General features: G+C 34.3%; 1 protein-coding gene across 9 annotated transcripts in view; it reads right to left on the bottom strand.

Annotated features, from left to right (window-relative positions):
• cic (Putative transcription factor capicua) overlaps positions 1-13,717 on the bottom strand; it is a 113,647-nt gene that overhangs the window by 80,706 nt on the left and 19,224 nt on the right. The window contains exon 1 of one of the 9 annotated variants that reach the window (XM_069841718.1): positions 4,904-4,966. The exons of the other annotated variants lie outside the window; for them this stretch is intronic. Within the exon in view, the coding sequence (XP_069697819.1) occupies positions 4,904-4,966 (63 nt within the window). Of the gene's footprint in view, positions 1-4,903; positions 4,967-13,717 lie in introns of those variants that run through there. 9 annotated transcript variants of the gene reach the window in all.

The raw sequence follows: 13,717 nt of genomic DNA, 5'->3' as shown, positions 1-13,717 counted from the left end.
CATGTCAACAATGTGACGCTGAAACATGTGTTCAGGTTACTGCCCAGCGACAGTCCTGATGTATTTTTTATTTTTGTGATGATTGGTTAATTAATATTAACCCGGCACACTCACAATCACACTCACATTCATACAAATTTCCAGACTCTAGACACCCAGGGAATTCCTCTTCTTCAAGAAAAATTCACCGAGAGCCGAGCCCGGGAATCGAACCTGGGACCTCCTGATCTGGAAGCCAGCATGCTGACCAACAGACCACAGAGGCAGTCAAAATAATAACTTGAATATTATTTATATCGCTAAAGAATGATAACAAAATAAAATGATAACTTGAACAAACTCGAACTCACAACCTTTGAATCATTAAGCAGCACACTACCGCTACTCTACAATACGCAGATTCAAATGACTCCATAGTTTCGAAACTGCTTTTACAAGTGCGAGCATCGTCTAACATCACCGTGATCCGAAGTGGGCTTAAAAAATATTCGCTGTTCACGAGTGTGACCACTTTTTTTTTTTACAGCTGTACAGTGCAACTCCAATTATTCAGACTAATTATTGATGATTGGCATATCCGGATATACAGAAATCCGGATGATCAATTCAGAAGTGAAAATCACTCTAGCAAAATATTATTGTGGAAGTGCAGTACTGCATGCTGTGACCAAATGGAGCACAAGTAGAACTTGGCGAACTGCAGTTCGAATCTTGGAAACCACATCTCCATGGGTTGATTAACATGTTTACTGTACACAATGCTGTGTAGCATCTCATAGGACAGGTAAAGTTTAACAATGGAAACATAACATTTTGACAAATTAATGTCACATCACCCCATTGACGAATATCATACAGTATGTGTTTTTAAAACAATGCAAAATAAACTATATAGAAAAGAAAGAAACAAACAAAGATATGTTTCCATATAGCTTTTTAGTTTCCGCAGTCTCCCAAGTAATCACTTAGCTTGCCTGGATAATAGGTACTGCTTTTTTGCATGCCAAACCTCCTTACAAAGAGACATGTTTATTATGTTCCATTAGATTTGCAGAGAGAAATTAACCTCCTACAAAATGGCACTTCTGCCAAAAGTATATGTACTAATTTTGTTGGCTTGGATACACATAAACAATTTTGGAAATTAATATACCCAAATCTACTTAGTTTACCTATAAAAATTGCATCAATGTCTACATATGTGAACAGTTTTTTTCGTACATGATGGTGGCTAAATAAAAATCGAGATCCAGACTTACAGACGAGAATTGGAAGAATCAGCTCACAATTGCAATGATTAATATTATTCCCAATTTCAGACAACTACAATTCCGGGATGACAATGAGTAATTTTTTATAAATCTGATGAATTTGTTTTCTAGTTATCTATTTCTTAATAGATTATGTTTCCATATTGATTTTAAGGTCTATTATTCCATATGTGATGCTTACTGTTAAAGTCACTAACTATGATAAACTTGCGATCAGATGGGATCAATTGTTCTATATCAGGCCTGCACAAGGTTTGCGCTCTCCGAGCCGGCTCACAGCTCACGAGCGGAATGCAGATATTAGCTGCGCTCAGTATAGGATGGACTGGAAGAAGGGGTGATCTCGTACAAAATATTCACAAAAGGAAGTACTATTATGAGTGTTTATGAAATTAATTCCCGTTCAGTGTTTGCAAAACTATCTTGGACTATTATTAATTAATAAATAAACATTTATTTTATAGAAATAATAGAAATTCTATAGCTACTTAAATATACAATATCATTTTGTTATATTTTTATTTATCAGTACATCAAAACGAGGTTTTATGCTACTGGCAGCTGAAAGGAACAGTAGCCTACTGATCGTAATGAAACGTCAGTTACAGATGTTCGATGTCTGCCTTTATTAAAGTTGATTATAGAAAATAGTTGCTAAAAATGTAAATGTTGAGCCAAACATAGCAATCATTTTCACAGCCAGCCTGTGTAGTCGTGGATATTATTACTAATGTTTAGTCTTGTAAAACTCAACAAGGCTAGTAGCATTATTCAAACGATCTTTAGCCCTTAGGTCACACTGAAGATCAGTAAGTTCGAGCTGTAAATCGTTAAATGTTATGTTCCGTCTTTTAGATTCCTCCATACTGTACTGTAGCAGTAGGTAAGCAACGTGAAACAGTTACTGAGAATAGGCCTACACACTGCACTCCACTAGATAGCTGAGTGGTCGTTTCCCTCTTCTCTACCTATAGCAAGTCTATGTCATTCTGACGTATCTTCCTCTCCTTTTCGGCAAGCGGTAAACACCGCTCTCCCACTCCGAAGGAGCACGCGCGCTCGTTGAGCGCTGTTTGTACAGGTATGTTCTATATCATCCATTACTAGGTCTGGAGGTATACTGTATATACATTGACAAGTGAAAATGAAATGTTATTATGAAGTAATAAATTTGTCCTAATGTATTCAATTTGGCCTTTAAATTGTTGTTTAGATTCAATTACATGAATGGAGTTGTGAATCATGGTAACAACACCTCCACCCTCTCTATCTTCACGAAACAGATTAAAAATTTTGTAGTCAGCAAATTTGTAAAATTTTAAAATATCATCAATCTGAAAAGATTCTTGTATGCATACTGTAGAAGGCTTTTTGTCTTGTCTTCTTGCTTTAATAAATCCATTTTGTTTCTTAAAGACCTAGAGTTTCATTGTACAATTTTTAGAGTGTATATATCTTTTTCGTTAATGTTGCCTTTTCATTTTAATTCTCGGTCTTTAAATGTACTACCCAATGAGACATGGAATTTATTCTTTTTAGCCTCATTTTTTTATATTACAGAGAATGGATTTTGCTTCTGCATTGGACTGACACCATACTTCAATCCTTTTGGTATTATATTTGCTTCTTTGTCTCATTATATGGTTCTTTTCAATATTAAACTTGGCTCTAATGACTTTTGGTGTTTGGTGTTCCAAATAAATACTTTAGTACGATTCTTGGCATCTCTCAGTGCAGTCCCTATCCAGAGATCCGATTGAGGGACTAAAAGAAAGCAACTTCATATATAAGTATTATATACTGACTACACCCCAACTCTGGCTACTAGCAACAGGCATCTATAATGAACACCGATCAAAATACCCCTCATTCCTCGTGAAAAACAACAACTGAATAGACTACAGTAGACTATAGTGGACTTTATGTTATCAGCAAAGAGCTGGATACATTAAGAAGTTTGATTTCTTAATAGCACATTATTTTGAATTTGTTTCGTATATTGTAATATACATTTTTAAGTTTATAGTTTAAAATGTGTATATCACATGGTGTATAATAGTTTGCAGTCCATCGAATGTAGATTGGAATGAATATAGAGATTACATATTTAATTTACACTGTTGCAATGTACAGTCACTCCAAAAAAGATTGAGTGCTTAATATTTTCAAAGCATCTCTTGGGCACATCAGCACATATGTTATACCATCTCGATCTGTTTACACCATACGGAAAATAATATAAAGCCTTTTTCTCCATCCCCAACTTTATTACATCATAGAACGGAATGTTGAATTTAATTGATTGACCTTTAAATTAACTCATTTTATATTATGTTAAGAAATACACACATCACTTTTAATTAGGCATATCCATCAACGTTTAGTAGTATGCTACACAGCAGCTCTACTTTCACATGTAATTTAGCGTAGATGGTTAAGGCATACAGCAACAAATCTGAAGACTGAGAGTTCGATTCCAGTCCGTTACTTTTCTTTTCCATTTCATAGATGGCGTTTTTGGTTAATGTGCGGAAAGTTAATTATTTATTTTGCGAAAAGTTAATTAATGTTTAGTTCTTTACTGTTTATTATGAAAAATGAGCCGATTTCTTTTGTATTTTCTAATGGAATGTTTGAATAACATTTAAAAACAGTGAATCCAGGGGCATACGTAAGGAGGGGGTTACTGGGTTTGAATCCCCTTTTGAACTTGAACTTAAAAAAATTACATATTTAAATTTCAATATTCTTTTATCCATAATTGTCTATCTACCATATGCAAATAACTGTTGACTAAATATATACATACTTGAAAGTCCCGCACCAACTAAATAACTTTTTAAGCATGTGGTTCAGCAACTGGAAACTCTGTGTGTGGGAATAGCCATATACTAAGAACTCGATAACGGTACTACTGAGTTTTTTCTACTTCCGGTTTAACTGGAAGTAACTCCAACTGTCTTATTTTAAATGGAATAATCAATATATTTTTATATTTTCGAATAATGTTCACTAACAGCTTTTCAAAAAGTACTCACACTAGATACTTCTGTACAAATTTATTGTTGCTAAATCAATAAAACAGAAAAGTGTAAGTCTAACGAATAATACGAGTAAAATGCTTTTTTTTTACTACGATTTGACTGCCCTTTCTTTATATTCATGGAATACAAGTAAAACACTTCTTCTGTTTAGTGTGATTTGACTGTCCTTTGTTTATATCTATGGAATCATGTTTATTTGTACAGAAACATCTTATTTAAGGGACTGAGTCTGACATCTAGTGTGTTAAATCATCCTATCTGATGTTGAGCGAAAGGGAAAGAATTATAATTTTAATTATGCTTGGCTATGGAGACAGGCAACGATCTCATCACGAGGCGGTGAATTTATTTCATGATATGTATCCAGATCACAATCCAATTCCACATACAGTGACAAGGATCGTAAGGAAATTTACTGAAATTGAAAGCATAAAGGACTTACCAAGATCAGATCACCAACCATAGCCACAACTCTCATAACAATGTGGAATGAAATTAAAAAGTTAGTAGGAGAATCTGAACCTATGCCAGTCTAGAACTGTCACCGGTCAATTCCAATCAGTACTATACTGCTAACCGCATAGCTACCACGTAGCTCTCCGACTTGTCCTTTCTTTTTCTTCCATATCCGAATAAGAGTCCAGTTAACATATAAACTTACCTGAAATACAGAGACATGCATGTGTGAACGCAGCGTCAGGACTCTGTCATATGCACTATCAAGAGTGTGCTCAATCTTTTTTGGAGCGACTGTACATTCTTCAATACAAAAAATGACCAATCTCCTTTAGCATGATTTCTTTAAGTCCACTTCGGGCAGAGTCTGGTTGAAACAAGTAGAGAAAGGATGTTTATTTTGTACCTAATTTATCCTTTGCATATATTTTTGTTCTAAATTATGTATAAAAAGACAGAAAGAACAAACAAACAACTGAAGGAAAAACAGAGTGGAGTCTTGCATTTGTAACCTCTCATTTACTACACTGCCACATTAACACTATGGGTTTTCAGGTAGGTAACAGTTATGTGTTCTTAAGAGTCATTTGCAACATTGACAACAAATTGTTGGAACTTTATCACTGCATAGAACATTCACGAAAGCACACGAAGTTTTCCGAAGGGAACTTAGATTATGTCTGCCGATCATTATTTGTGTCTATGATGATACCTTTGGTTTGCACCATCCATCATTGGTTAAATATAAACGCAGTTAGATGATCATACATCAGAATAAATCACCATGTTTGGAGGGTTATCGCAAACTCAGTGAAAAGCATAACTACAAACTGAGCACGGCTTCATTAAAAGAACAAAAGATTCAAATATTTAAACAAAAGAAGTATTTTTACAGTACTGTACATAAAATTAAACATAAAAACTCTACATATTGCAGTAGTGAATAAGTTCTACAACATACTGCACAGTCTTTTGGTGTAAAGAAAACTATTTTAATCCATTAATAAATAATTTCTACATTTCCTCAAAATCGATCTGGATAACTAGCAAATTGGATATATGGTGTTCGGATAATTGGTATTCTACTCTATATTCACAACTAATATCTGCTACAATACATTTCAGAAATAACAGGTCTTAAGCATTAAGGAAATGTTAGTAGCTGTTACAAATTATAAATGTACTATCAAATTATTGACATAATAAATACACTATTTATAAGAGATCTTTAAAGAAATGCTACTGAAAAGTAAGCAATGATTTGTAGCAAATTATTACACACTCTCTTACAGTGTATTTGAACATTAGTTACACAAACTTAATTCTAACCTATATTACTGCAACTTATATTAGTTACTGTTGCATTATAGGTTTTTGAGAAAGATCATAATGAAATCAAATTTATATTTTATTATTATTTTTATTACGGAAATTAATCAAACCAATATCAAATTGTTGCATTGAAGTTTTACATATTATGTATTCTATTTGTTAGTTCGCAAAATATTCCCAGTCAAGAGCAAAGCAAAACAAGAACACAAGAGTGTCTAGCATTTACAACATGTAAGTAGTTATCATTTATGCAGATTAGTTATTCAACAGCATAATTCATATTGTGATCATTTCATCTGTTATATTACTTAGCTCTCTATATTCATTCGCATGTCTCTATTATAAGGATAACATATATCGACAGTTTTAGAAAGATTTTGAACACATAACACAGTATTAAGAAATAAGACACATGTTATGTACATGCATGAGTATATTCATAAAAGAAGTATTATACATTCATATGTTTCGATAATAACCTTTCAATTTGTTATTTTTCATTAACATGGCTCCTAAATGTCGAATCAAAAGTTCTACTACTTTAATATTTTTCAAGTATCAAAAACTATAATGTTAATACAAGTTTCATCGTTACCATTGTTTAGTTACATTACAAAATTTCAGTATAATACATTATATATCACATTCATATTACCATCAATGGCTTAGTGGTTAAAATATTATCACTAGATCGAAATTTCACGGGTTTAAATGTAGTCAAAGACGATAGTTTAAAAGTACGATAGAAGATAGTCTCCTCTAAATTGGAAGTAAAATTGGAGGTACTATGTCATAGATTTATAGCATGAAAAAGACCTCGAGTTCCTAGTCCTTCGATTATATTTAAAGCAAATCAAAAGCAAACGATCTAACAAAGGGGAGGGGGCTTTGCTCTATTCTCTTATTTTTTAGTTGGTTATTTAGCAATGCTATATCCACTACAAGGTTATTTAGCATTGATGTAACTGTGACAGCGAGATGGCATCTAGTGAGATGAAGCTGAGAAATCACCATAGATTACCTGACACTTGCTTTATGGTTGGGGAAAAACCTCGGAAAAAACCCAATCAGGTAAATCAGTCCAAATGGGAATCGAACCCAGCTGTCTATTCTCTTATTGTTGGACCAGAATCCGACCTTGAAAAATAACGCCACACAAGTAAGTCGGAGGTTGGTAAAAGTAAACATAACCTCTAACATAAGCCTACTGGAAAAGCATAAAATCGGCCATACGAAGTGAATCATGGGTCTGCTTCTAAATCGAGAAATGAGTTCCTATCCTTCAATATCAGGCAAGCTAGGGGCAGTGAATGGGTTAGTAACCGGTTATAACAGTCTAAACCATGCTTGTGCAACTCACCCGAGTGAGGGGAACAGCTTAAGTCCACCATCTACTGCTGTGATGTAATGAAACATCTCCTACTAATTTTCCTTACTCGGGTGAGGTGCACAAGCATGCTGTAGTCAATAGCAGAAAGTAGAACATCCCTCTCTCAGCCTGTTCCTCACTGTACTCATATAACATCACTTCAACATCATGGACGTCAGTAGTAGGAGACACTATGTCACTGCTCATTGGCACGAGTACTCTTGCGCGTCCGTGGTCTAAACAAACATCATGACATCTCCAGATGTGTAGGAAATGCACGTAAGGACAAATCAGTTCATGTTCTATGCTGTGTTATGTCCTAGGCAAACAAATCTGAAGCTCCAGCATTCAGACCGGATACGGGAGATGTCAGAGTTAGGAACCATCAATATCTTCATGAAGAGATCAAGTTCCTTAAGATAGAACGTACAATGGGCCTACTATGAGGCTCCCATGGAGAGAACACATAACTCACTAAACATACATTTACACATATTCATTCATTCATTCATTCAGTCATTCATTCATTCATTCACTCATTCAACACTTAAAAGAAACCTATAACATGCTAGCTAAAATTGCAATGGAGAAATATCAAGTGAAGAGAGAGAAATGTAGTGTTGCAACCACAATTCGAGCAAAAGACTACAGAATGTCTATTCTTCTGCTGCTCTAAAATGTGGAGGTAAACAAAAGTCACAGGTACGAAACTCCCCCATTGGCTACTGGAGAAGTAACATGACTAGAGGAAACATAATGTAGTTCTCATAATAATTTAGTCTTTTTTCAGTAATTTGATACCATATAATTCATGGTTGCAATCGGATTTTAATATTCTTAAACAGTGAATGACCTCCTGTTAACATTCTGTCTATAACTTCTGATTTTCAAGTTGCATAAAAACACAGATCTGTTGTTTGAAGTTTATATGATATTGAGGAATTTACTACATGAATTATTTTAATAGCCAAATTTTGAACACTTTATGGAAAACAGATAAACAGAGAACAGATAAAAATGTAATCTGAATTAATCTGAACTCGCCATCATCACCTTGCAATGAGTAAGTGTCCATATTTTACCTGAAACATGAATTTGTATAAAAACACTATCAGACAGGAGGAAATTATGGCTATGAGAAACATAGCCAAGGAATGCCTCTAAAGTGTGATGAGAATTATATTAAACGTATTTTATAAGTTTGCTGAGAAATAGCCTCAAGTCACAAGTGATGATATTACTTACTTACTTACAAATGGCTTTTAAGGAACCTGCAGGTTCATTGGCGTCCTCACAAAAGCCCACCATTGGTCCCTATCCTATACAAGATTAATCCAGTCTCTATTTTCATATCCCACCTCCCTCAAATCCATTTTAATATTATCCTCCCATCTATGTCTCGGCCTCCCCAAAGGTCTTATTCCCTCCGGCCTCCCAACTAACATTCTATATGCATTTCTGGATTCGACCATACTTGCTACATGCCCTGCCCATCTCAAACGTCTGGATTTAATGTTCCTAATTATGTCAGGTGAAGAATAAAATGCATGCAATTCTGCATTGTGTAACTTTTTCCATTCTCCTGTAACTTCATCCCTCTTAGCCCCAAATATTTTCCTAAGAACTTTATTCTCAAACACCCTTAATCTCTGTTCCTCTCTCAAAGTGAGAGTCCAAGTTTCACAACCATACAGAACAACTGGTAATATAACTGTTTTATAAATTCTAACTTTCAGATTTTTTGACAGCAGACTAGATGATAAGAGCCTCTCAACCGAATAATAACAGGCATTTCCCATATTTATTCTGCATTTAATTTCCTCCCAAGTGTCATTTATATTTGTTACTGTTGCTCCAAGATATTTGAATTTCTCTACATCTTCGAAGGATAAATCTCCAATTTTTATATTTTCATTTCTTACAATATTCTGATCATGAGACATAATCATATACTTTGTCTTTTCGGGATTTACTTCCAAACCTATCGCTTTACTTGCTTCAAGTAAAATTTCCATGTTTTCCCTAATTGTTTGTGGATTTTCTCCTAACATATTCACGTCATCCGCATAGACAAGAAGCTGATGTAACCCATTCAATTCCAAACCCTCTCTGTTATTCTGAACTTTCCTAATGGCTTATTCTAGAGCAAAGTTAAAAAGTAAAGGTGATAGTGCATCTCTTTGCTTTAGCCTGCAGTGAATTGGAAAAGCATCAGACAGAAGCTGGCCTATACGTACTCTGCTGTAAGTTTCACTGAGACACATTTTATTTAATTGAAGTGATGATATTACAGGAATTACAAATGAATTTACTGGTCTTTCTGTTTCATTTCATTTGAAGCATTAGGCATATATACTATATCAAGCATTTAACAAGCTACAATAAGTCCTTCAAATGACCCAAATATCAATGTAATTCAAGTGTTCTGCAACAATTCTATGGTATGAAATACCATTCTTAGCAGCAGAACTAGCATTACGTGGGGACCAGTTGAGATCTGTACTTTGTGTGCTAATATGTGTATATTACATAAACAGAAGGCTCTGAACTTAGCTTATGCTAAGAGTGCGGGTCATTCCATTGTAACAAACGTTACATTCTTACATGGATTTGAACATTTGACGTTTTTCTGCAGTCAACTGTAGACAAGAGCAATGCTTTGGAACATACCTGGTAATAGAGGAGAGTGTGAAGATTATATAGTACCAAAAATATAATATTGTGATGGTGTATGTTCTTGGGTTTACAATTTGAAAAAATGTAACAAACGTTACATCAAAGGACATGGATTCTCAAGTTGTGAAAGACTGTTGTGATTCTCTGTTCTTACAATATTTTATGTCAGATAAAAAAAATACAGCTTGAATCTAGGAAGATTACAGAACTAAATGACATAAACGTTTTTAATTCTACAGATGTATGTTACTTGAAAATAATTAAAAACTTAGAGTAACAAACATTACAACAGTGTAACAAACGTTACAGAGTCAGAATTGAACAGTTTGTAAAGAACATCCTAGTGATAATTTTAAAAAAAGGTAATTTTTGAGAGTACAATAATATTCTTACTCAACTAGCACAGTAAAATTTGTGTTGAAAATAAATTTTCCCCTAACTTCCTTAGGTTTAGGCAATGTGCTTAAAACTAGGTCTGGGGATATTTCATCTATATCGTCATTTGTAGGGTACACAAAGTAAGTGTTCTTTCCCTCTCTTCTTCTCATGAATTGTACACTACACATATTACTCACATAATTAAGAAGGATTATATATCCAACATAATATTGTCCAGTTTGTGGGTAATGAACCAATACGTAATCACCAACTGATAGTTCTGAAAATTTTGAATTCATGGCATGATCAATGGAATGAGTAGATTTTGTAGGACTGCTTGTTTCTTCCTGCGTTTCTTTTATTTTATGTTTCTTAAATGGTTCAACATCTCCAGTATTTGAGAAGAGCCCAACTGTGTTTGGTGCAGCAATTTTCACACATCGGGCTTGTTGGATTCCTACCACTGGCAATGCACTTTTCCATTCTTCTACATATTTTGCAGCAATTGAGTCAATTTTACCAGCAGGGACATAAAAACAATGTATGTTGTAAATGTTAGATTTTGTGATGTCATAAAATTGCTCAGCATTTTGCACGGTAGCATTTCCTTGTAAAACTCACTTCCATACACTGCGTTTAAGGGTAGCTCCAACACCATCGTGTGGGCCCTTACCATGGTAAGACTCGTTATAGTTCCACTCAACATTACATCCTAGAATTTTGGATAATGTGCATAAGTATGATATTGCCTTCCGGTTTTTAAAATGTTGTGCAGCACCATCAGTCCACAGATAAACTGAAGTTATAGGAGACTGCTTTAATGTAGACAGATAGTTTAGTAGGATTTCATTGAAAGCAGCAACTTCAGCAGTGCCATGACTCTGTGTATCACTAATGACTGCTAAACATATTGTTGTGACATCATCAGTAGAAGATTTTCGGAAATAGCAAACTGCAGTATAGATTGTCGTTGATGTTTCAGCTGATGTGTGTGTCTAGTGTGCTGCCATAACTTCATTCTGAAATTTTGCTACATAGTTCTCAGCAAAATCTGTTAGGAGAATCAGCTGTCCTGGTTGTAGTGATGATTTTTGATTCTGCTGTTCCTTCCATTGTCTTCTTTTATTGTATATATGATTGGATAGTTGCGTTAGCTGATTCTTGAAATAAGTGAAGAATTCATTTATAGACATATCTTTTTGAACCAGATGTCCACCTTTCCATTGCTTGGTGTGAACCTCATCACAGTCATCATCAATTTTTGTAATCAGCGTGGATTCAATATCTCCACATTCTTGGCAACTTCTTTTCATACAGTTCTTATTTTCAGTTTGACAAACTGTTTCTTTCAGAAGCTCCTGGATGGTTTTTGGTTTTTCACTTGTTTTCCAGGGCGCTGCTGAAATCATTAACTGCGTATTTTCACAGTAAGGGCAGCAGCACATTATCTGTCCTTATCAGAGACCAACCTGACATGTTTCGGTCGCATTTCACAAAATTTTGATAGACCAATCTTTACATTTGGATTCTGCTCTTGAAAAAGTGTGTATACTTCACGCAAATGATATACAAGCAGTCTTTTTTGCATATATTCTTTCTTTCCATCCTCATGTATTATAATAAAATCTTGTTTTCCAGGGAGTTGGCGGGAAACATCGTCACATTCATAAAAATCCTTCACCATTTTCATAGTATCTGCAGTAATAGACAATGTAGAAGATGTGGAATGTTTTGCTGGCTGTACTAGTAGATTAAATGATTGGGCAAGCTTTCTTACTACGGCTGTTTGTTTTCGAGGGCTCCTTGGAAGGTTTCTTTGTGCTCTTTTTATAGCCTTTCCAAAAGAATTTGCACTCTTATAAGGAGGACTTCCTGAAGAACCGTCTTTCAAAATACATGAACTTAAAACTCTTGCTTTTTGTCTTCTACGATATTCTTGTACTCGCTTCCTAGTGGCTTCTCTTTCTGCAGATTTTTCTGATTTTGATTTTGGCTTTTTCCTAAGTTTCCTCATAATATTACGACACTTTTCTAGTCTCTCTTGAGTTTTTTCTGTGTCCATTCTAGCTCTGTACTCACGCATTCTCTCAGCAGCAGATTTTGGAGCTTTTTTCATACTGAAATGCATATATGGCCCATCAAACATGAAAACGTATTAAAACACGTCTTATTTTAAATATAGGCCTACCAAACATAGGCCATTAATCAATAATTTCATGTATTAAATCTGATTATCTTATTATTTTTTGTGTAACAAACGTTACCACATTGTTATGTAACTTTTGTTATTATTTAATGTAATGTTTGTTACACAGAATTTATATAAAATTATTATTTTAAAAATCAGAACGTCTAGTATTTATGTAGCTTACATGAGGAAGTAAGATAATACAAAGTTTCATTTTAAAATAAAAAACAGTTTTCTAATTATGAAATAAAATTAATATTTTTGTAACAAACGTTACATAACCTAAGTATTTCTTTTAACAGTGAATAACTACTTTAATAGATTATATTTCCACTCATTGTTACTACATACAGGCACTGAAACATTTACTTTCAAAGGTAATATAGCACTAACTTCATGGAATTTAATATTCTGATAGCTATGTCCTAAAATCAAATGATGTAATCTCACCAGAATCCCTCTGTAGCAGCCATGTCGACTTTGCTTGTTGGGAACAAAGAAATTATGCCGCCAAAATTAAAATTATACTATGCTGTATAAAGTCAATGAATTGGAGAATTTTTTAATGCAAAAGAACAGTTTCTTCGATTAAATATAAAATTTTGTCTTTATGTCCCTCATCTCGTGGAATGACCCGTGCGTGAATGTAAAGGCCAATAGAAAGCAGCACTTGCTGAGGAATACATTAGCTATCACGTGCTTTCGATTACCTCCACTTTTAGTAAGAACAGCAAAAGAACAAGTTTAAAGCACATAAAACCTTACGAATAAAACTACCACAAATTACCCCAGTGATCTCCCACTCATGTTCTTAATACAATCACATACATCACAGAAAATTTTAAATAAAAAAAAAACATGGGGAATTATAAAATATTCATGAAGATAATGTAGTATTGCCCTTAGCTGAGTTTGCAACTGCGAGTCTCAGACATAATAGCTAGCATGGTAACCATGAGCCCATTAAGAATGACGCCAGATGTTTATCCAAGAAAAATGCTCT

Source organism: Periplaneta americana, chromosome 12 (genome assembly GCF_040183065.1).
Source record: "Periplaneta americana isolate PAMFEO1 chromosome 12, P.americana_PAMFEO1_priV1, whole genome shotgun sequence".
NCBI lineage: Eukaryota > Metazoa > Arthropoda > Insecta > Blattodea > Blattidae > Periplaneta > Periplaneta americana.
Note: the sequence above shows the minus strand (reverse complement) of the source record. Positions and strands in the feature narration are given on the sequence as shown.